The sequence below is a fragment of the Plectrocnemia conspersa genome, unplaced genomic scaffold (genome assembly GCF_051122295.1).
Source record: "Plectrocnemia conspersa isolate PC_06_02 unplaced genomic scaffold, ASM5112229v1 ptg000008l, whole genome shotgun sequence".
Taxonomy (NCBI): domain Eukaryota; kingdom Metazoa; phylum Arthropoda; class Insecta; order Trichoptera; family Polycentropodidae; genus Plectrocnemia; species Plectrocnemia conspersa.
This window is the reverse complement of record NW_028277172.1, coordinates 4,407,261-4,433,126: the sequence shown is the minus strand read 5'-3', so window position 1 is coordinate 4,433,126 and position 25,866 is coordinate 4,407,261. Positions and strand designations below refer to the sequence as shown.

The 25,866-nt window shown below is 31.1% G+C and overlaps 1 protein-coding gene across 10 annotated transcripts in view; it reads right to left on the bottom strand.

The window, feature by feature from the left end:
* Klp31E (kinesin-like protein 31E) overlaps positions 1–25,866 on the bottom strand; it is a 69,466-nt gene that overhangs the window by 12,453 nt on the left and 31,147 nt on the right. For 7 of the 10 annotated variants that reach the window (XR_015810396.1, XR_015810394.1, XM_088189853.1 and 4 more), the window contains exons 4-16: positions 12,655–12,897; positions 7,116–7,337; positions 6,935–7,049; positions 6,712–6,870; positions 6,448–6,650; positions 5,745–6,363; positions 3,767–3,961; positions 3,268–3,708; positions 2,888–3,195; positions 2,657–2,821; positions 1,707–1,876; positions 1,347–1,646; positions 788–1,003 (exon numbers count right to left, since the gene is read on the bottom strand). Coding sequence is in view for 8 of the 10 variants with exons in the window: in XM_088189853.1 (XP_088045979.1) it covers positions 788–1,003; positions 1,347–1,646; positions 1,707–1,876; positions 2,657–2,821; positions 2,888–3,195; positions 3,268–3,708; positions 3,767–3,961; positions 5,745–6,363; positions 6,448–6,650; positions 6,712–6,870; positions 6,935–7,049; positions 7,116–7,337; positions 12,655–12,897 (3,356 nt within the window). In the remaining 2 variants the exon portion in view is untranslated. Of the gene's footprint in view, positions 1–787; positions 1,004–1,346; positions 1,647–1,706; positions 1,877–2,233; positions 2,395–2,656; positions 2,822–2,887; positions 3,196–3,267; positions 3,709–3,766; positions 3,962–5,744; positions 6,364–6,447; positions 6,651–6,711; positions 6,871–6,934; positions 7,050–7,115; positions 7,338–12,654; positions 12,898–25,866 lie in introns of those variants that run through there. The other 3 variants (XM_088189852.1, XM_088189858.1, XM_088189859.1) reach the window with 2 other exon arrangements.

Here is a 25,866-nt window from a genome sequence, read left to right as displayed (position 1 = left end):
AATTTGTATATTTGAGCAACACGAATGTTTATTGGCGGTATCTACTATGACCGAAATTCGCAGAATTCGTTCGTTGAACGAAACAAAATGTTAGAAAGGCCCACCCTTTATTATCGTATAACGCTTATCTCAAAAACAGGTGTGTGTCGCAAATTTTTGTGGAGTTTATGTTACGTTTCAAGACTCAAAAATTGTATTTCAATCATTTCAATAATTCGATCACGGTTAATTTATTTCTAGTTATTTAATTTATATGCAAATCTGCAAAAAATGAACGCCGATACGGATCCGATCTTTATGTATATCAAATTCGTTCCAAACATTATTAGCTATTTTATATACAATAAATTCGGTAAAATTATGTATTTAAAATGTTCAAAAATTTCAGCGATTATAAAAGTAATTGATGGTTATTAAAAATAATTACAATTAACCAATAATTATTTTTTAATTAAATATTATTTTACTAATAATTGGTTAAAGAAATTAATATCAATATAAAAATTAAAATTTTATCCATTTTTTTATTCAATATTCGAATAGACTTTGAATGATTGAGAACCCTAATCTAAACGTCAAACGACTTTGGCAAGACAAATGCATACTTTTAAGTGAAACCTTATCACTATTATTAATAATTGAGAATAAAACTGAGGGTTGGTAGCCCTATTATGTTGCTGATGAATTTGGATTGCCAAACTATGTAATGGACAAACTACTTTCTCCGCCATTCTCCAGTCCGTCTCTGTATATAATGTATAATAGTTAAAAATTGTACTGTACTCACATAGAACCAGGTTTTCCGATCAACGGATGTTGCATGGTAAAGCTGCCTTGCCGTTCCGGGAACGGTTTTCGATTCAACCTCGGCGAAATCAACGGAGGAGAATCCAACGAATTGTTAAAGTTATACGTTTTCCTAGAGAGGAACGGCGACGGTCTTGGTAGATCCGGTCCTGGACTCTCGGTCATGGAATATGCTCTTTGCGGTGGCGTCAGACCTCTGTTGTGTGTATAAACATAGTGCAACTAATATAAATAAAGCACATATATCACGCAACATAGCGTAAGCTGATGATGTAAATAAATCATATATTATGATATATAGATTAAAAAAGCTCACGTGAGATGTTGTGATGTGAAATCTCATATTTACATCGATATGTGAGAGTAAATTAAAATAGGAAAAACATTTTACAAAACAGCAGTTTAAATTTTACAGATAGTATTTTATTTAAAATCTCTCTCTCGCATTTTATATTGTTGAAAGATTTGTTTTAAAATACGACTGGTCTTTACCTTTTTATTTACTCTGGCATATCTGACTATTGAAAACATATCCATACCTCAAAGACCCCGGAGCACTCGGAACTCGTGCCAAAGGTTGCCCTCTTGGAGAAGACTCCACTTCGCCACCCATTGATTGCGTCATATTCGCATTTTCATTATTCCTCTTCTCACCTCTACCGATTACTCCAATTTCCCTCAATCGAACTGAGCCCCTATTTATTGAGCTTCTATCAAAAGTAGGTATCTGTGTTGGAGGCAATTCTTTAACCGGATTAGATGCAATCAACGATGAAGATACATCGTTCAAGAAGCTGTTTTGTTTGGCGTTATATTTAGCTTGCAATTCAATCAAAGAGCTATAAAATAAATAAGATATAATAATATCAATTATAAATAAAATAAAAATAATAACTTACCTATCAACCGGTGATACTGATCGAGTAGACGTTCCAGAACTAATATCGTTATTGTTAACGCAAACGCCTGTAATGCCAGTTGGAGACGTTAATAAACCTAGTAAATTTCTACCGGAAGTTCCTTCCAATATTTGACGAAGAACCGATTGTTGATCGTTATCGTCTTGCAACTGTAAATTTAAAAAATATTAAAAACAATCTAAGTATACATTAAATGTATTAAATTAATAGTGTCAATAAAGCAGTCAGTAGTGTAACTTATTTCTTATAATTATCAAATTTTCGAAGCACATTTAAGTATCTATTTAATCTCACTCTCACACTAAAGTATAAAGATGGCAAAACAGTTTTCAACCAATCACATTCATGTTATATTTCTATGCAATATATAACACAACCTCAATTTTAAAATTATTCCACTGAAAGCGGCACATGAAACATGTTAATCAACAAATACATCATTCATTCTGTATAATTTTTAACTGTTAAATTGCCATTCCAAGCGGATGCCGAAATCAACTTTGAAGAATATATGAATTTTGAAAGACTTACTTATGACTTTCTTAGAATAAAATTAACTTAATAAAACAAAACCAAAAATCTATAGTCTACGTAAATAACCTAAATGTTATAAATAAATTAAAATGATTTTGAGTTATCGGAAAAAATGCGTCGTAAGTGAATATATCTGTAATGAAAAACATTTTTTTCCATAAATTTTTTTGAAAAACATATCAAAGCCGAACATAGGTTATTAAATGTGAGTCGATAAGTCACAAAACTTACAGCCTATAAACAAACATTTAAATTTATTTTATATTTTTGCAGTGCGATAGTTTAATTAATACTGCATGAACAAAAAATTTTTAGTTATATATTGCAATGAGTATCAGAAGTTTTATAACTTATCGACTTATAAACGTGTATCGAAAGCATAAATCATCTAGTACCTCTTTCAACTTTGCTTGCGAATCTCTCAATTGATTGTCCTTTTGAGACGACTCATAAATATGATTGATTGTCATATTGTAAAGCTTCTCTATTATATACTTAGCTTCTCCGAGATCTAGGATTTTATTGACCATGACTTGAATATCTGCCTGATCCGATGAGTCCTGTAATGATTATAAAAATAAGTAAAGACATACCACAAATAATATTCAAGGAATAAATGACACTGCCTTAGCTTCTTCAATATGCATAATGTGATGCTGTGCTTCAGCAATACTATCTTGGACGTATTCGATATTAGATCTGACCGTATCTAACTCATTTTCAATTTCAGATGTGTCTTGATGATTTGACATAGCTTTGGATTTATCCTTCTTCAACTTTTCTATTTCTTTACCGAGCAAATCTCGTTTGCTCAACAGACGCTCCATATCTCGTTCCATCTCTCCGACCGCTTGCTTATTGATAGCAACTTTAGTGATGGTCTTTTCTATGTTTTGCCATTTAGCTTTCGCAGATTTTGATGAGAACGGTTTTGCTATAATATAATAATATAAATAAAAAACAAATTAAAAATAAGCTCTAAAATAAAAAATACTTTTCAACTCACCAGGTCGTCGCCCAGCAACTTTATTGCTCATATTGCTTTTATTTCCTTTTCTAAGTGCCGAATTTTCTTCTCGAGTCCTCCTCAAAATCTGCTGATTTATCTTCTTCTCAGCTTCTAAAGACTTGACAACATTTGCGGTCTTCCGAGACTCTTTCCTCAACTGTGCAATTTCTCTATTTCGTTTATTCTCAATCTGCTTATGACGCGCTGATTCTTCCTTCATCTTATTTATCAACTTCACCTTATTCCTTTTCATATCGGCCAGTTCATTCTTCAAAGCCCTTAATTGATTTTCGCTCGAGGCTTGTGCCCTCATCATCTTTGAATGCTCTTTTTGAGCTGCCTGTAAACGCTTCATCTCACGTTGCATATCTGTAATCTTCCTTTCGTATTCATCTTTCACTCGCTTTATCTTCTCGGTTGGAGTTGCTGTTTGAGTGCCTAAAAATATATATTATTAAATATATAAACACACACAAATTTTAATCAAAAAACTTACTGTATGATGCTAAAACTTTATCTCGTTCTTCTTGAGTGAGCTTAATTTGCGTATGCAAAGCCATGAGCTTATCTTCATAATGCCGCCTCATAGAATGCAATCTTCTTTGAGATAATTCTAATTCCTCTATCAACCTCTGCTTGATATCAATATCATTACTAAGTGCTTCTAATTCGACTCCCAACAAAGCACAAGCTAGAATCATATTTTTTTTTTAAATTAATATAAATATTGCATAAGGTGTAGAAATAAGTTTTATTTAAATATTAAAATTATGTTTATTTTCATATCACATTTTCAAAAATTGTTTATCTATAAAAATTCGCGATAAAACCCAAAAAAATACTGTCTGCTACAAAACAAATAAAAAACCTGTCAATTTGACGGGTTCCGTAAATCGAGTGTTAAGATTCTTTTATATCCATATGTTCACAAATAATACGAAAAAATAATTATCCGATTTTGGGACATCATTTGGGGGGGAGCAGGGGAGCACCCCCCCCCCCTAAATTTGGCCAGAAAAATGCATGTCATTTAATGAAATACTATGAATTATATTGAATTTAAAATATTAAAAAAGAAATGATCACTGACTTGCAAACTTTTGCCCCCCCCCCCCCCACCTGGAAAATTTTTAAATGATGTCCCTAATTTTTATCCAGAAATTCTCGGGTTATCCGTCAAAGAAAATCTAAAAAAAGTCTCGAAAATATTTTTTTAAATATGTCATGAAGTGAAATCATATCAAAATACATTTTCACCGGTAGATATATATTTTTATAAGTGAAAATATAATTTATCTGGTATGTGCTAGTAAAATTGTACGATTTAACTTTACCATATGTAGTAATATAATATATACATTTACATACTTATCATTATTTATTTTTCGGTGAAGTTATATATTTACGAGTGAAGTTATATATTTACATTTTCACCAGTACATATATATTTCTATTAGCCAAAATATAATTTAATTGATAGGCGCTAGTGAAATTATATGCTGCTTTAAAATTTCTATAAAACACAATTTGATAGTTGTGAGACGCACATTTTCTGTTCAAATCCAAACCTAACGTAATGAAAGTTCTAAAAATAATCATAGTTTTAGAACTTTCATTAGGTCAAGTCCAAAATATTTCTCTCAGAAAAAAATAACCAGAAAAAGAAGTACAGACAGACGTCGCATCTTGCATATCGCTCCATGGTTTGTCTGCACTTCGATACTACACTATAAAAATAGCTATCCTTACAGATATTACTACGGACTTTTGATATGAGAGAATTGACCAAAGTATATTCAAACCGTATTTTGGTCAATATGAGAACGCAAAAACAATTATCACTTCTCAGAAGCCAAAAATTCACGTCAAAAGCAATAAAATCGTGACGGCGATGGCACGATTTTATTGCTTTTGACGTGAATTTTCGACTTCTGAGAAGTGATAATTGTTTTTTGCGCTCTCATATTGGTATAAAAAGTCTTAATATGAACGTTAGATAAGTGTTTCCACTGCGACGGCATGATTTTATTACTTTTGACGTGGATTCTAAACAGAGACATCATTTGGGGGAATTTGCCTGCTTGAATTTGGCCCGAAAAATATGGATCAATTAACACTGGAACAATTCCAATGCACGTGTCTAGCGTTGAGATCTTCAGTAAAAATCACCGAATCTCTCAAGATCAAACACCGTATCGAGATCATTACAGGTCAATTCACATCCCGGGCAGATACGTCATTTAGAGGGGCCAGAATTTAATGAAATACTATGAATCTTAATGAAATAAATGTATTATAAAAACGACCATAGATTGGCAAAATTTTGCCACTCCTTGAAAAAAGCTGAAATGATGTCCCTGATCCGGTTAGAGAACAAAAGTGAAAAATTAATGTTGCGTCCGAATTATGCAGCAAAGGAATTATTGACTGGAGTGAAAGAAAGACTGAAGTTTATTATAAAAAAAAAAACATACTTTTATTTTCTGAATCTGAATCATCTTCTGAGACGCTCTCCTCATCATCAGATTCATCGCTATCTCCAGCGCTTTCGCCTTCAGCGCCTTCTCGCTCTCCCATCTCGCTAAATCTACTGCTCAACGTGCTTTGGCTCAATTTCCTACTGTACTCCATCTCTCCCATAGATCTCGCTAAGATCTCCTTTTCTTTATACAATTCTTTCTTGGCATTGTTCAACACAACGGAAGACGTATTTAACAACGATACATCCGAACCGATTATCAAACTGCTGCTCATATGCTGTTTCTTGGCCGTACTAATATAGTTATTCTTTAGCATCTCGTACATACTGTTGGCTTCCAACAATTTAGATCTGAGATCTTCAATTTCTTTCAGGTACTTCTGTATCATCTCTGATACATCACAAGTGGAAGCGCCGTTCTCATCGCCTCTGCCCCAAGACGCCATCGCCTTCTCGGCCAGCAATTGCGAATTTTTATGTGACAATTGATCTATAGTACCCTGCAACGCCTTTACTCTAGTCCGTAGATTATTCAGTTCACTTTGCAATACAGTGTTTTCATGAAACATGTCGTTTATACCCTCCTCGCCATTCTCTGTGATGATTCGTTTACCCTAAAAATCGATTGTTTGATCAAGTGTCATTCGAAACAGTACAATGAACTCATAAAATTTGCCAAAAACAAACATGAAACGTACCTGTTTAAATTCAAGCAGCTCGAGCTGCAATTGTGCTATTTCTTGCCTCAATAGCGATATCGTTCTTGAGCTCTTGTCTTGATTGACCATAATCTTATTCTTGATGTTCCGAGCTCGATTGGCATATTTTAACGTATTCAACGTTTCCATGAAATCTCTATCGCTCGGAGAAATGCAAGCTATCATCACAGTTTGACTATTGCCTATAAACAAACATGTATTCAATTAACATTTTTTATGATATAATACTTTAATCAAACTAACCTCCAAGTGAATCCTGAAGTAACCTAGTTAGCTTTGAATCTCTATAAGGCACATGGGAGACTTTCTTTGATTTGTCACCTAGAGCTGATATAACATTTCCTAAAGCTAACAATCCGCAATTTATTGATATACCCTCTTTGGCACGTTCACCAGTAGCACCTGAAAATATAGTATAAAGTATCACATGCTCTAAAATTTTCTTTTAACTCAGAATCTAACTCACCAGTCCTCTTTAATCGTTCTGAGCCTGCCAGATCGACAAAATGGAACTTAGCCGAGAGCGTCTCAAATTCAGTACTAGGATTGATAGCTGTATTCATGTCGCCATCTACTTCTTCCTGTAACATAAAGCGTGATTAAAATAGATTTTGGGCTTGTTCATTACAAAGCATTTCAATACTTACTTCAACCCTAACAAGCCTTTGTTGCTTGATGTGAAGAGTGAAGACCGCATGACTTCTACTAGATTGAGCGTTCATTCCGGTGGCAGCTGTGGTCCTAGATAGAGCGCCAAGACGGAGACACTGCATCGCCTCTTGAACATTATCCACAGGCTTAAGAGTGACTCCAGAAACGATGATACCTCCTGCAGTGTCTTCGTGTATTTTGATTCTGCCATTGAGAGCCTGTAAAATAAAATATTATCTTTAGCTGATCTTTGAGGATTAGGTATGTGCTAAAGATTGATAGTTTTTAAAAATCAGGTTTGATAAAACTTTTTTTTTCACAAAATCTGCATAATTGTAAAACCGATTTTTTAAACTTTATAACACAGTTTTCAATATTAGAATTAATATAAAAATTTTAATTGAACGGTTAATATTTTGATTGCAAAAATACCGGTGTTATCGAGAGAAAAACAGTGAATACCGTTTCCAACATATAAGATGTACTAATTTAAAAAATAAATAAAAATATATTTTCGGTATTATAAGTATTTCATTTTATAATACCGGTATTGCATTCCCTAATTATAATACATGCTTACGAATTTTGCGAAAAAATTCAAGGATTATAGAGTCAGAACATGTTCATTGAAGATATTGAATGTATATGTAGTAACTATTGTACAAGCCGGTCAACTTTGTTGAAAGTTGTCGACATTTATGATCCGTCTGACTATTTATGATTGTTTCAACAATCTTCCTTACATTTGGGTACTTCTAAAAATACTTTATACGCTGATCCTTTATTGTGTTATCTACGATTACCAATAAAAATCAATAAGACGACTGTACAAAAACCTTTTTTCCCATTTATTTCTTCACCTTTATTCATTATATTGTAGGAAAAAAATATTATTAAAAATGCGGGAGGCAATCTTTTTTTTTTTTTGAACAATAAGTATAGGAAAAGACCGTCTTTGAAAAAATCTAGGCTTTCATCAACCCCTACTGGATGTTTCCTAAATTTTTAAAGCAAGAACCAGAGCACAATAAAATATATTACTCATTATTTTTTATCAGTTACGATTATTTGAAAGAACCTTTTAGAAATTTTAAATCAATTTTTCTAAAATGCGATAATTTTTTTCTAAAAACAAATTTATGTTATTGATGATTGTGATATTTATGTAATTTTATTTTATTTATTGCACATTTAATATTTATTTTAGAATATCTCAATAATATTTATTTTCGAAATATTTATCTCTCGTATATTTATTTATTTCTACTCATGCTAAATTTAATTTATAAATGTGTATGCAAATATAATAAAATATAAAATACGTAAATATTGCACATTATTTTACTTTGACCTACGCTGATATCACTACTTAGGTCAATCCCCTACAATTTCGCTTTCAGTCATACACTACATTGACAAAAATAACATTTTTTAAAATGTGGGTGGTAAATCATTTTTATTTTGAAACAATAAGTCTATATATATTCCTATATTACTCATACTTTTTTGTCAGTTATGATTATCTGAAACCTTATGAGAAAGGAGTTCGCAGAAAATTGTAAATCTGTTTATTCAAAATGAGACATATTTTTTTTTTAAAAAAACATATTTAAATAATTGATGATTATGATATTTTTGTGACTGAGATGTTTATTTATGACATATTTATTTTATTTTATTTTAATTATTGAATTTATAATTAATTTTAGAATAACATTCTAGAATAAGATTTATCTCTTGTATATTTATATTCATGTTAAGTCACATTATTTAAATTTGGGTTATAAATGTTTATGTAAATATTATAGAAACGATCATTTTTAAAAACAAATATTGATTTGCATTTTTAAATAAATTGTGTTATACATTTGTTTTAAAAATTTGAAACTTTTTTTGTATACTCTCAATTATATGAGGTAATAAAATCAAGACTATTTAGTTGTTACAACTATAAAAAAATCATATTTATTTACTTGAAAAATAAAATATAAATTAAGTTTGAATTAAAAAAACACCCGTCAACAAATTATATCGTCTAGTAAACTTAACTTTAATTGGTAACAGTAAAAAATATCAATAACATTATTTTTTAAAAAACAAACATTTCACGCATATTTTTGACAGTGTACAAATAGTAGAAAGAATTGCATGTACGCAATACCTGCTTTTTTTTCACTTCGCCAGCCATCCCTATCAATGAAAAGAGAGCGTCATTACTCTGTTACATAACATAATTACTGGGAACTTTTAGGTAACGTTAGATTTGCTCGAGATAAAGCAAATTTATTCCTTTTATGTTGCACGTCGCGCATATACATTTACAAACATATCGAACATGTTTTAAAGTTTTCGTATCCGTGGTATACTTTCCGACGTTAACAATAGAAAAACCATCGAATACAAGAAAATATGCGGAAGAAATACAACGGCTTAGACAAGAATTTGATTCTCGGTTCAAAATATTACGAGAAAATAAAACTTCTGTTGATATATTAAGTAGACGTTGAAAACAAGACCGAAAAATTTTCAAATGGAGATAATTAATCTACACAATGCAAAACCGAAATAAAAAATAAATCTTCTTGATTTTTATAAACATTATTTCCCATCAGGAAACTCATCATTTGTAACTAACCAAATGTAAGTTTATTTGGAAGTAATTTTTAAGAAAACAACTGTTTTCCAAAATAAAAATTATTAAGCAGAGCATCGAAATTTCCATTTCGGGAAATTTTATAACGAAACTTACGACATACCTCAGTGGACGTTTTGTGTTTTTTAAAGTCAAATTTCCCACCGTAATATCAGCTTCAATTAGTTGGGAAAAAATACGAATAGCAGAGCATCTTCTCTCTGAAGAAACAATTTACTACTGGACCTGAATAATAAAGAATAAAATAACCAAAATAGCTAGCAAAAAACATTATAGCTATTGATATTTTCAGTCAGCTAGAATGTACTTTAGAAAACATGTGTTGATTAATGTTTTTTATAAAAACATCTTTATTGATAATATATATTGTAGAGATTATAGATCACTCGTTTTGTTTATTGTCCTGGTGGGCGGACCACAGAAAACGAAAGGCGACCACAAGTCTGGCTTATGTCATCTTCGATAAAGCTGAATTTCACTGGAAATGGAAATGGAAGAGACCGGTTCTTGCGGAGAAGAGCAATGAATGGAACTGCGTCGCAATTGAGAACGAATGACAGTTGAAATCATTAACGACTGTGACTCACGTGAAGTGAGTAAAAAAGGCTTTTATACTTCTTTTGGAAGTGAGCTAATTACTGGTGAGGTATGGCAGTGATGGGATAATTTGCGATCGGCGACAGATGAAGTGGAATTATTTTATCATTTGGAAGCAACACATACCGTCATATCATGCAACTCCTCAACTCGAAGACTAGCTGTTCCATTTTAGCGCATACTTTGAAATTTAAAATAGACAAAAACAAAGATTTTATTTCCACCACGAATCATCGGCTATGGTCAAAGGGTAAGGTCTTTAAGAGACCTTGGACTCCTCACATTATTTGATGGTATATAATTCAGATCGCTGTCACATTATACCACTTCCGTCCGGAATTTGTCCACAGAGCTATGCCGAATCGACAGAGATGACCCTTAAAAAAAGCAACTGCTTTTACTTCAACTGTTTTTTCAATGCATAATTGTTAAAAGCGACATAAAACTAATTGACTTGTATCCCACGGATTTATAAAGAATTGGAGTTTTTTCGTTGCGCAACAAACAATGAAGCAGTTATGCATATTTGCGATGTTCCAATACGATTATGCTCACTACTATTATTCTTGAGGATCCAATATTAATATGCTGAAGCAATTTTTACTAAAACTGCTGGACTATACTTTAACAAAATAAAGGTCAGTGCCGAATGTTTTTGCTGAGCAGGTACTGCATTCTAAAATTGCACAATCCAGACAATGGCGACGTCGCCAAATATACCGATACGCATATTACAAGCCCCAAAGACTGTATTGGAAAAAAACAAAGAGTCTGATTCCGCCCCGAATCATTGGCATTTGACTGAAAAGACGTCGAAAGCTAGAACCCTGCTGTACTCAATCACTTTCTTCAGGACAAAATTACTTTTACTGTGCCGTAAAACACCTTTTAGTCCAAAAAAGCAGCTGTTTTCACTTTGACCGTCTTTCTTTCTTTGAGAACTCATAACTGTTAAAAGGGACATATAGATAATTAACTTGTGTCCTGCGGATTTATTAGGTATTGGAGGTTTTTCGTTGACATAACAAACAATAGATCAAATAATAGTGCCGAAGCAATTTGCACTAAAACCGCTGGACCATTCTTAACACTTTGAGTAGTGAGTTAATTTATACACATTTGGTAATTTGTTTGTATACACCTGAGTGATTTATTTTACGTATTTTTCTATAATTATTTGTTATTTATTTAAATTAAATTAAATCATGACCATCGTGACCTGAAAGGTTACCCCAATGCGTCACGATGGTCTAAAGTCATATATTATATTTTTTAGATACACAAAAGAATATATAATTAAAATAACACATTAAAAAATCATAAAATTAAATTATATGAACCGAACCAGCTCCTCGTAGCTGACATTAAAGAGAACAATGTGCAATGGGCGTTGAATTTAAAAAAAAAACAGAACACTGCTGTACTCAATTACTTTATCAAATACTTGATCACAGAATAACACTTTACTGGGCTACGCCGTAGCGACCGAAACAACCCTTAGAAGCCATAGAAAAACAGCTCTCACTTCGACCGTCAGATCTAGTCCAGCCGAGCTATCACTCCGAATCATCAAGAGTTCAATAATAGACGCGTATAGATATATATAAAATTGCACCAAATGTACTCCTACTTTTAAAACTGTTTGTGATTAAAAACAATTTATTAAAAATTATACAAACAGCAAAATTTAATCTCACAGTTAAAATCAAATGAACGCATAATTTCTCTGCTGTTAAAAAATACACATGCGATGCGTATTAATATGATTATTGGTACATAAGTTTGAAAAACACTGATCCTGACTACGTGTCACATAAAAATATTATTAAAAGGCAAATAAACTCGAACATTCAGTTGCTATTGAATAAATTAATGTCAACCTTCGAGGCGCCAAAGTAACGCCTTCGCTCTTTAATACTATTACTAAGTATATATTATTATTAACGTTTCAGTACATCATCATAAATTTGATAAATTATAAACAAAATGTCATCATGATAGTAAAAAAAAAGAAGTATTCGCTTTTAAAGTGATTTCAACACTAAAAAGCTCAGCAATTTGTCTAACAAACTGCCGTTTAATGACAGACAACATAAATAAACTTTCTAGAAATCTAAACATATAATTATCGATATTCAATAAATCACACAAGTAGCTCCAAAGCCTTTAATTAAAAGGTGGAGCTAATCTAATTAATAAAAAAACGTGAGAATCAAAGATCAGAATCTTAATACATAAATTACTACTACACTACAACATTAATTATTGATAATAAAAAAACTGACCTTGCATCCGTAAGGATCTCTCGCAGGATCGAACAGATCTATGATCTCTTCGTTGTACAATTCCATGAACTGGGCTACGACTTTGAATTCTGGTGGAATGAGGTTCTTCTCCTTGGCCTGTAGGACTCTTTCGTCGATTCCTTGAAATAGATCGTGGATAGCTCTAGGGATGATACCCATCTGGTCCTTGAGCAGCTCCACGTCGAAGGCTGTGCCCATGGTGTAAGTTTTACCCGAGCCGGTCTAGAATTAAAGAAAAATCTTACATAAATATTGTTTCGAACGAGTTATAGATAACGGCATTCTATCTTAGACATTTGAAAGATCAGTACGACCACATGGTCCATGTCCATGTAGCGTTGGTGGCGCGTGGGACACTCTTGAATTATTCAAAGGAAATGGTGCAGGGTGTGTGACATCCGTATCGAATGCTCTATATAAGGTTTCGAAGCCTAAGATCAAATTCAATTCCCAAAAGATCAAAATACACCTGTTATTCCATTGATCGGTGAATCGTGACATTAACTACGTTTGTATTATAGCATTGAAATTGATAGGTCACGGTCGAGATTCAAGTTCATCAAATGCCAATCTAAAAGCATACTGACAAGTGTGTTGACCGCACGTTTTTTGACTGTCAAAAAATTGCGGTTTTACATGCTTCCGAAATTTCAAAGCATCACCTGCTATCTGATGATAATGCAGAATCATCTTAACGGTATACTTTTTAACAAAAAATGAATAGAAATTTAGTTCATCGTCAGAATAACGCAAAATGCTTCTGACATTTCGACTCAATTAGACCAATCACATTATCAATAGTGATCAAATCTTAAAATGACTTCCAGTTTAATAATCTCTTCATCGACCGTGAATCAAACTGTCAAGCCGCTGTCTTATATTATAAGTCTTAATTCTCTACTTCATAAATGTTTTACTATAAATAGCTGTACTACCTTGAACCATTTTCTTCAATCTAATCCCGGTAATGAGTCAATATTTCAGATTTTCATTCCTTTAGAAAATTAATAATCTATGACTACAATATTGTAAGAAAATGACTAATTAAGATTTAAATAATAAAAATATAGTTGTCTCGAAGATATTCAGGTATTCAGATTAAAATTTTGGTATAGTAGTCATTGTTTTAATATGAAATCATATTTTTTAAAATGGCAAAATTTTCTTGTTGCATGGCTGGATTATAACTGAAATTTTTTTTTAATTCAGCTTTTTAAAAAAATGTATCATTTTTTAGATATCAACTTTTTTATTCAGAAACAAAAATTGAAATTACATTTTTAGGAATAATATATATGTATATAAACATATAAATTTATATGAGTTTTAGGTTCTTAATACAATTATCAAGTTTTTAAAAAATTCCGTCCGATAAAAGCAGCAAGAATTAGGTCATTTTCTATACATAAAAGATGTCCAACAAAAGCTTTTATTTTTTTAAATATTTAAATTCTGTTATAGAATATTTTTAATCTCTATACATTTTTGGGTACGATTTAACAGGGAATTATTTTAAGAAATATGTGCATTTAAATAAATATTTTGTTCCATAGAACGAATTTTTTGTGCATTTATGTAAGGTATTCGTCGCAGGGAGTTATTTATGGGGTGTTCACTGTTCTGATTAAAGCTCGCTCGCACCTAATCTGTCCAACAGTAATGCACAAACAATTCATTTTATATAATAGTTATTTTATACATCGCTTATTTAAATTGTCCTTTAAAAAAACATGGGTTTTTTTAGTAAATGTTCTAAAAAAATGTTGATGTTTATTTATTATTTACCTAAAAAACATGTGATCAAGAAAGCACACACGCACAGATATGTCCAACGGACAGTAGGACAGATCTGCCTGAGCTTCGCCACACACGCAAACTGTCTGAACTCGGACATCAGATGTGTTTTTATGTGATTCTGCATTTCAACTAAACAAGCATATTATGAAGCCCTATCCCTACAGTACTAGAATAATAACTAATGGCGATTAGCGGCAAAATAATAACCAATTACACGGTTTACAATTATTTTTAACACACGAATTTAGTTATATGATATATGATGCTTCGCTGTCTTTGATAAAAAAAATGTCAAAAAATACATTTTCAACGGTAATAATATTAAGTGGCTGATGGGTCATAAACTAAAAAAACTTATCACGGAACTGGCTGATGGCGGAACCTGCCCGGGTCATAAAATCACTTAAGGGACAAATTTTAACAAAAAATACTGAAAGCCTAGGTGCTCGGATCTGCGTTCGTTTTGAGCACGGACAGCGTACAGACAAATCTGTGTCTTTTCTCACCACACACGATCGGATTTGTCCGCCAGGCACCCGCGACGGACAGATCTGCGCGTGAAAAAAGAATTAAAAAACTATGAAAATTATAAACGGGCTAGAGAACAGTAACTTAGAGTGCTTGTTTTTGATGCCTTGTTGTCGATTACCACAACATCGACACAAAATAATAAAAAACTCTTCCACCGCTGAAAATTTCCTAAAAAGAAAAAATGTCTGATTTTCTTTTATATGGTATGTGCTTTTTAAAAAAATATTTTAAGAATAATATGTGATAACATACCTACCAATGTGTTTTAAAAACTAAAATTTTTGGCTATAAAATATGAATTAACGGTGGTAACCAAAAAAATGTTTATAAACACTAAATTTAAATTCAGAAAAAGAGCTACATAATTAGTAAATTAGATTTGTCGATGATTTACACATCCCTCTGTGAAGTTTGGCACAAATTCTTTAAAATATATTGCATTTAAAACATATAACGATTTACCAAAATCAACTAGGAATAATTCCACAGAAATTAAAAAATATTTTATCACTGTTTAGATTCATATTAAAATCTGTTATAATAAATGTGAGATATTTATAAGCCGTGCTACAAACTATGATGAAATCGATCCTACTACTAATACAATGTATATTTATATATAATATGATTTCTTTATTTAAACTTTATAAAAGCGAATCAAAAAGATATGATTTATTAAATCTGAGTCGAACAGTCGAAGCATCTACCCAACAGTCTGTGTATGCCCATATAACAAAACCGCTTCTGTCGCGCCGTGGAAATCGAAATTAACGACCGACCCACTCCACAACATCTAAACTGCCATAAACGTCATCTTGGTCTATCATGGGATTCTTGGGCATGCCATATCATCGATCGCCGCTCACCGCGCGCGTACAAGGATTAATTATTCACAGACTCGGCCCAAAATGTCTGGGTTCGATTTTCGATTAATGAGAAATGTGTCTGACGCAGGATAAATTAAAATGTATTTATGGCATCATTCGCTACAACACAATAGCCAAATTCGTGGATGAACAAGATCAAGTCTACTACTTTTGGGATTTTAACCCTGAGGGATGTGACTTCGCAGCCAGTAAGATTTTGAATTGTGTAACGGGAATATTGTGGCCATGTTTCTCGTGACCGTTTCGGAACAAATAAATATTCATTCAATGCATCAGAGACCTTTTAATTCTAGTCGTAACAAGAGCTTTTGTGTGATCGCACTATTGTCTAGTTTATCCTTATTGATAAATTACTATTGGTCAGAGTAATTGCGGCGAGTTTCAAGAACAAGATGTGTGGTCCCCACAGAAGAAAGAATATAGATTACTAAAATTGAAACTGGCTAATCAGTCAAAAATCTCAAATGGCATTAGAAAACAAAATGTTAGTGTACAAAACTATTTTGAAGCATGGGCTACATCATGTGGACGCTGAGTTGCATAATATAGACTATATTTGCGTTAATACAGTCAGTTCGAGAGCTATTCATTACATTATTATTTATAATTTATAAATAGAAGGCAAATTTGAATTTACGCCCCTATTATATTAGCTCTAAAGCACACGATACGGACATATGTTTGATATACTTATCATTACTCCGGTTTATTTTTTGAAAAATTTATAGATTTTTTTCTATAAATATGTTCATAAAATAAACCGGATAGCTCTCAAACTTACTGTGTTAACGCAAATATGTAGTACAAATAACGACGACGGTATCGCATGGCGCGCGAAGAGCGATTTGAGATAAACGATTTGTTTTTTTAGAAACACACGATAAAGATTTCAGGTACATAGAGACGCTGAAAGAACGGTTTGATAAATTATAACCATGTAGAAATAAAATCAGAAGAACTAACTCACGGAACCCTATTTGATTTCAGCACTATCAAAACTCAAAGAAATTATGTTTTCGATATGAAATTAGTTATTTATATCACAGGAATAAACCTCAGTAATTTAAGTATCATAATGTCATAGTGCGTATTATTATTTATAATTGCAAGAGCATCCAATTATCTAATGTCCGCTGTACTAGTAGACGCCCCATTTGAAAGCATAACGATGAGCTATTAAATCGCAAAATTCAGAAACGTATAGCTACGGTATTACATTAACGTCAACATTTGACCTTCGCAAGGTTGAAAAAGGTAAAAATAGAGAGCTCGAAAGAAAGCCAGTTGTGAAAGATCATTACGTGAATTTATAAAATATTTTCGTCGATTATATGGCATTTTTATATTTTTTATTATTATTAAAGCTCCAAAGGCATGTACATATGGTTATACCATTACAGTCAAAAGGCATCTATGTCATGCCCAACATATTTTTATGCCCAATTTTAGACCAGTCTTCAATTCAATTGTGTCATGTTGTAACGTCATTCTTAAATTCTGATTAAAATATTTCGTTATACTGAAATCTTCGATACAATTAAAATATTTTGTATGAAAGTTTTTCAGGGACAAATTAAAGATTTGTTTTTTCTGTATTCGTTACAAAGAAATTTCACTGTATAATGATGTGCTACGGATCTGTGGTTCAATATGCGCATTATATCAACTTTTTTACTGTATTGGTACTGACTGTTCCAATTATACATACAGTGCAAGTCCTATATTTTAACACCAACTTTTATTTAGGTCGTTTTGCAAAGTATTTACTGTTCTGCTCATTTAAAATCTAATTAAAAATAAATAAAGCAGTTAGTTTTATAGGCTTTTAGTAAGTCTTTGTGACTAATTTCGTCACGACAATCTGGGAGGTCCGTGAGAATTTATGAATTAATGCATATAACGACTTATATATATATATAGCCGTAACATATGACGTCAGTCCAAGGAGACGGCTTTATAAAACATTACTTTAAACAAATATATGCAGAACTATAAACTATAGTCCAATAGTATTGTAATGAAACCACTAATAAATTATAATATTTTTTTTCAACGGATACCATTAACATAGAATACATACTATTTGTTACTCTTTCCATCCCTAAGCGGGGTACATTTGAACCCCAAGATATGTAATAAAAATAATATCTAGATCTATAAATATATGCTAATGAATTTAACGCGAAAAAAATAGTGACATATTAAATTTTACTTCTTTAATACTCAAATTTGAATGGAATCACTTTGTACCCCATTTTGGTTCTTAATCATATTTTAGAGGTATCAGTACTCAAAGATTTAGACATATAATACGCTTATAATCGATAGTCGCTAGTTAAAAATGGCTATAAAAATTACTGGACTGCTTCTAATATATTTTTTGAATAAATTAATGTAGAAATATACTCTACAATACAATAAAGAAAACCATCTAAAATAAATTTAAGATACACAGACTTCAGAAAAGCTTCATTTTATACATATATATTAAAGAGAAGAAATAATACTAAATAATACAAAAATAAAATAAAATTATTTTTAAAAAGATTTAAGTTGAATATACACTTAGCCATATTCATAAAAAAACAAGTTTTTTTATGTGTGAAATTCGGTCCGTAACGGTATCTGGATCAGGACTCATGAGAAAAAAAATAATCTGATTTTGTAGTACTATATAATAATTTAATTTTAAATTGCTTTTTTTTACAATCCATGGATTAGTGTCAATATAATGCGTAAAAGTCATAAGAGTCTTACGCGCCTATTTTTTCTCTTACTTAATTATTGTACATTACCCATTTCAATCAATCAACAAATCCCAACAAAGGCAATCCATAATTGAATCCAGTCACACCGATTAAGCAAGTGAGGCACTAATCCCACCAATTAGTTTAAATCCTTTTGATTTCTGAATCAGCACACATCAAGGCTTTATCTTTTTATTTATTTTTTTATAAATTAGGTCAGACTTTCTAAGGCATTAATATATTTTTGATTCGCGACAGTATATATTGTCCACTTTGAATCTCGAAGGTCGAAAAACCTTTTGAAAACGCACTTAGAAATAACTGATGGAATTGAGTCATTTGTGTAGTTATACGATAAACCAGAAAACCGCAACGAGGCTGTCCATAAAGATGGTTCAGTCCGTAAATAAGCTTCGTTTCTTTGTTCCAAAGACAGGAGTCAGCTGGTGAATCAGAAGCGGACAATGAGGACAAATATGAAGCCAGGAAAGGAGAATCAGCATTATGATTGAATAATGGACGAGCGTGATGTAGCTGATGTTATAAAAAATATAATAATAGATATTTTTTATATGCAATATATTGCGAAACATTTGGTGTTTGTTTTAATTATTTTCATTGTTTGAATCACGTTTCTTGTATGCAAACACTAGATGATGCTGAGGACAATTACCACTATTCATCTTATAATTACACCATAAAACAATTATATATTTTTTATATTGAGATAAATAAATATTTAAAAAAATGGCTTATTATATTTTTATGATTGATTATGAGACATAAAATAGTTAGGAATTAGACATATTATTTACAGATATAACATTTTTTTGTAATGTGTTTATTAACTCATAAGGGGCCGACACGTTGAACAGTTCTAGTGCTACGCTGGCAACACCGAGGAGGAGCGGCAGCGGAAAAGTTACTCGATTAGCGCCTCGCCTATCAGCACATAATTAGCAATTAAAAAATGCATCTCGATAATATTTGTTCATTAATCCCTAAATAAACATAAATTTTCGCTACGCGAACTAAAAAACATGTCATTATGAATTTTTTTGTTCCATTAGGAATGCTGTGGGAGCTAAAGAAATGTCATCTCGGAACCTTTCCAGAGCGATGTTCAATGCGAGACGAACCCGCACAATCCGGAACATCTAGTCACTTTAATATAATACCGTTAAACAATAAAATAAATCATCTGCAGCAGCCAATCTGTATCTCAATGCCAACTCGCATCACGAATTCGTCAAAACTTCATTACTTTTAAATATGTTAATATGGCTATTTTTGATGCGTAACTCTGCAACAACAATTGCCATAAAAACTAAATTATCTGATCTATATGGAAAGCTGTATGATGATTTCAAATGTCATATTAATCGGAGATAAATTTTAAATAAACAAAAACTATAATAAAAACACTTTTAAAAACAAATCGCATAGAACAATTTTCAAGACGCCAGATTTCACGGTATGAGAGTTTTTGCTGGTTAAACAAACATTTTTATTGCATTCAAATTAAAATATACGTTAAGCAAGGAATTAAGTTTCAAGTTTAACTGCTAGATTGTTTTGCATTATTTATTTTTTTATTGTCGAAAAAAAAATTTGAGTATTACTCTATATTATTTATATATTAACCCTTTCACCGCGGCTGATATTTTTGAGCGAATTTCAAAATTTGTTAATATGTGGGGGGGCACCTATTCATGACATATTTTTTTAAATATTATGGTTCAATAAATTCAAGTGATTTACAGCATTAAATTATAGTATTAGGCTCAAAGATGAATGCACCTTCAGGTGCCCAGTAAGTACTGGCGATTTTCTTGATGACATCCATAGAAGCCATCCGCGGTGATAGGGTTAAGGAAAGAATATTAAAAAATACATATTTTAAAAATCAAATTTGAACTATTTCAGTACAAACAGTATGTTGCAAATATGCAACATTATGCAAATAAGAAATTTTTTAAGCAATATAGAAGGGTTAAATTTACGAAGAAAACAGTGTTTTTTTAATACATACAAAACCTTCGAGAGTTTTTGCTGCTTTAGCAAACAGACTTTCTGCTTTATATTATAGTATACAAGCGTATATATATTTCAGTAAGTCAGAAAACAATAATACTAAAATTGTAAGCTAAAAAAATACGTGAAAAACTTTCTGTATATTAATTTTCAATACGCCTGAGCTCACCGTAAGGTAATTTTTGCTGCTTTATGATTTTTTTTTCGATAAAAAAATTAATTACAATTATTGGAGTTCAAGCATTTAAGCTCAGTTTAGTCAAAAAAGCAAATAACTGATTGAATTCATCCATATGAACCGGATTTATATTGTCTTATACAACCTAACAATCATTTATATATTGATTAGAATATGACGGAGAAACTCTATTGAATACAGTATAGAGCTCAAGTTCTTCAGCTGTTCACAACTAGCAGATTTCTTTTATGGATCGAATTGTCAACAATTCGACCCAGATTATCAGTTGTCATCAATCGTAATCCGCAATGAGACCACACGTGGCGGAATGCCTTTGTCTATGTTCCGCTCAAGTCATTAATCGTCGCTAGATTGCATTGCTATAGCACAAAGCCACGCTGCTTTTATCTACATCTCATCTGGCCATTTTAGACAAAATGTACACAAACCATGTCCATATACAGATCTCACCTTTCACTAAGTGCGCGTAATGAATTTCGCTCGAACATATCAATTGCCCAAGACAATGGACCAACTGGAGTCGAAGAAATGTTCGCCATTATGCATGTACACGTTCTAGACGCCCACTTTGGCCACAATTAATATTTAACACGGCTCCAGTTGAGCTAAATGCTTGAAATTCTGATGTACAGAGAGAAATCATGACTTGAGATTAAGCCAAATAAAGGTACAGATCTTGAACAACATAGATTTTTAAAATAAAAGAAAGGTTGTGACATTAATTATCTTTGATCTACAAAACCCAAATAAACAGAAATATGTACATATGAAAAATTTGCTTTGTATATATATATTAAATCGAGTTACTTTTGAAGAAAAATATTGTACAATGTTATTAACTTGTTAATGCATTAAAGTTTTAGAAACAGACATATCTTACAAATAGATCTATTCCACGTATCGTAGTATTCCAAGTTATACAACGCCAATAAAACAATCCAAATCAGACATTTTATAGTCATAGAAGGTTTTATATGACCTACCATATTTTTAACGGTTCGCATGTTCAGTCTAATTGGAAGCAGGTGTTTTTTTATTGATCTCTCGGTGTAGCAGATCAATAGAAGACGCTTTATTGATCGTCTTGCTTCTACTTGTCATTCTCAGACTGTCCTTCGCTCTTCATCAAAGCGGATAGGCAGGAAGTCAGGATGGTTTCATTAGTTTCGTATTCAAGAAGCTCCTCGGTCATTTTCAGACGCGTGCATGACCAAAAAGGCTATTTTTCACCTTCTTCTTTTTACTTATTCCTGTTCGGTGCGTATTTACATCACGTGCGTCGTGTTTTGTCACATGTGACGAACGAGTCCGTCTCGGTCTCTTTGATCCCAAGTGAAAATTTGCATCTCGCCTCTATTAGAAAATCTGTAGCTAATTATACATTATTGTGAATAAAAAATTATGTTCTTTCCATGCTCGATCTGCTCTTGTAGGAATGTTGTAATATGTTTTGGATTCTATGCCTTGTTCGGCACGTAGACTTACGTGCGTTTAGAATATTTCATTTTATAATATGCAAGTTATTCTTGGAATTAGGAATGCTTCTAAAAATAATGGTCTTCTTTAATATGAATTCTGGTTAACTAGTTTTTTTATCAACATTGTTGATCGGCTCAATATTCATTGACTTTTCAATAACCGCAGATTGACCTGGCAATTTTTATGATCTATCGCAGTGTTTTTAAGAAACGAGAATATCGTTACCAACACATACTTAATAATCTTGTGCATATGCTATAAAAATCTCACAGGTCTATTCTATTAACATGGTCAGCGTCGACCGCGACCGACTAGTCGCCCCCAGATCTATTTGTAATCGACCGCTCTTCAGTATGAAACAAATACTTAATGTCTGTCTTGACAAAATAACTTTAATATCATTTAATAAGCACATTATATATATTTGCCGACTATATTTCTCTACGCATTTCTCTGTATCTAATGTTAAAAATAAAACAAACGGTGACACAGAATCTGCAACTATTTAAATCCACGAATGTTTTTTCCAAGTTTTTTTACTAAATGTGCATGAAAATATGCTTAATATGTTTTGAAACAGCAGTTCATAAGTAAAACATTGCACTTCAATCAAATATACAACAAGAAAAAAATATTTTTGCACGGCCAATGTAAATCGATACTTCCATTCAATAAAATATAAGTATTAAGTGAATTATATAGATTTCTATATATTATAAAAGTGGGTATAAAAAGTATTTTATATCACTTTAATATATATTATAGACACTTCTATCGTTTTCTAATTGTATATTATTTATTTACTATTTTTTTACAATTTTTATTTTTTTTAATAAAATGATTTTTTAATAACCGCAATTTTGAAACAAGATTTTTATTTTATTTAAAATTAATTTCTATTTTAAAAAGTTTTTTGCTTTTTTACTTTTTTCTCTAATATTTTGTTTAACGAGTAACAGTTTTTTTATTTTTAATAGCCGCCATTATAAAACAATATAACGAAATTAGCCGAAATCACATTTTTAGAACACTACTTATTTTTCGGTTTTTTATTTTCTACATACTATTTTTTTAAATTTTAATTTTAATTACCTCCGAAAGTTTTTTCACCGAAATAATGATTTTTTTACTTTTTTTAATAACTGCCATTTTGAAACCAGGTTTTTTTATTTAATTTTATAAGACTTTCTTTTCTCTAACATTTTGCTTAACGAAATTACTTTTTTTATTTTTATTAACCGCAATTATGAATCAATATAACGAATTAACCCGAGATATTTACAATGTTTATTTTTATATTTCACCTTTTTTTCTATATATATTTTTTTAATGAAATTATATTTTTTTTATTTGTTTTAATAGCCGCCATTTTGAAAAAATATTTTTACAAGGTCTATTTTTAAAATAATTTTCTTGTTGATATGATAAAACTACGGCAGTTATCGCTTCCTCAAATTTCGTTACATTCCAATTTAATAACATAAATAAATATTATAATATTCCGAAATATTACTACGCAGCTCTACATATTTTTTATTTGGACATAAAATGTCTTTTACAAAACAAAAAAAATTGAAAAAGCTCGCAAAGCTGAAAAGCTTATTGATCTGTCCTGGCAGTCAGTGTCAGTATGTTTAATTTAGTTGAGACAAAGTTTGTTATAATATATATTGTGCAATAATTGAGAAATTATTATTAGTCTGTACATGCGAAGAGAGAAGCGGCGGCTTCTACAATATTCGCTTCATTGAAGGAAGCAGTCCAAGTTGAAGGAACTTAAACTTCGAAATGGATGATCAAGTGTGAATGCCAGTTTAAGGAAAAGTGTCTGAGGAAAAGTGATGTGAAGCAACACACCAACTACAAAAGGCTATCAAGTTTTTTTGAAACATATTGCCATTGGCTGATAAACAAATTACGAGCCCTGAATAAACTCGAATGCACATATTATCTCTTCTCGATGCGACGGATATTTTAATACTTTCTGATTGTGACTTAAGCCGTCAAGAGGTTTCTCACGGTTGTGTCGCATTTTGACAGGCATTTTTTTTCTTACGGTTAACAGTTAAAAAGCTTTATCACAAGTCAAACTGGGCTTTTAATGACTATCGCATTTCTTTACTGGTTCAATTAGTGTTCAACCTAACAGATTTATATTGTTAATTGTTCAAAAAACTATGTGTTTCTAGAATAATATTATTAACTAGATCATATTTTAAGAATGCAAAAATATTTATCAGACAAAAATCATGCTAAGATAAGAAACCGATAATTGCCGTCGGGCATCGTGTTTCGTACATTTTAGATTATTATCATACTATTAATGAACTATTTTTTTAAACATATGAAAGCCAATAAATTTGAAAAACAAAATAGTTTTCATTAATTTGTAATATGTATTTAGTATATTTCAATAAAAAATGTTCATCATCTCATGGATATATAATTCAAAAGAGATATAAAAAAGCTAAAAGTCAGCGAAAGAAAACACATTTTTTATTTAAAAAAAATAATAAAAAAACATGTTTTTAATACTAAATTTTGGAATTTTATTTAGTATATTACAATAAAAAATGTTTATCATTTTACTCGAAACTGATTAAAGTATTCAGCAGAATATTTTTGGATGAAATATGGATAATTTTTTTGTTAAGGGCACGGAAAAACGTGTATTTTTTATGACCATAGTGATTGTCTGAACTTTTTTATTGTGTGGAATTCGTTATTTACTGAATCGATCAAGTACCGTTAATAAATTATATTTTAATCAGACAAATCATACATAATTTAAGTGTTTTATAACTGCTAAACCAAGAATTGTAACTTAACATCTGTATCGTTACAGCCAAAAAATTATAGCATATAAATATTGAATAGAAACAATTTTAGAGCATACAAATAAAGGTAGAAGGTTAATATATTCATGGAGAATGCTACATATGAATCTACGCCTAATTTTATGACGATTTTTATAGTTTATTATAAAAAAAACATGCTTTTCATGTTCATTTTTAATTTAAAAGGCCATTGATTTTCGCGATTCAGAAAATATTATATTATCATTTCATGACAATATAACAATTAATTAATTAGCCACATTAAAGAATCATGTTTCTTAAGTATTTTGACAAGCACTTGGATAATACTTAAATATTATGTAGAAATAAGTATTTTTAGTTTAAGCATAATATGGACTATCAGGATTGTATAGTAGTTACTCGTGTATTAATTTAAAAATATATGTCTGTAAATTACTAACTTTTTAAATTAGAAACTATATTTCGTTCACCACTACATATGAATATTTCAATCAGATATCGAATATCGCTTATGGTCTCCGTAGGCGATACTGCGGTGGGAGTAAGCTTTATTTAAAAAAAATAAGTTTATATAGCCATAGCAAAAAACAGCATACGGAATGCAGATAGTGCGGTTTTAACACCTAATGTCTTTATGATGATGGACGCGTTAATTATGTATGCAATTTAAAATTTTCCTTTTTGCATACATTAAACAC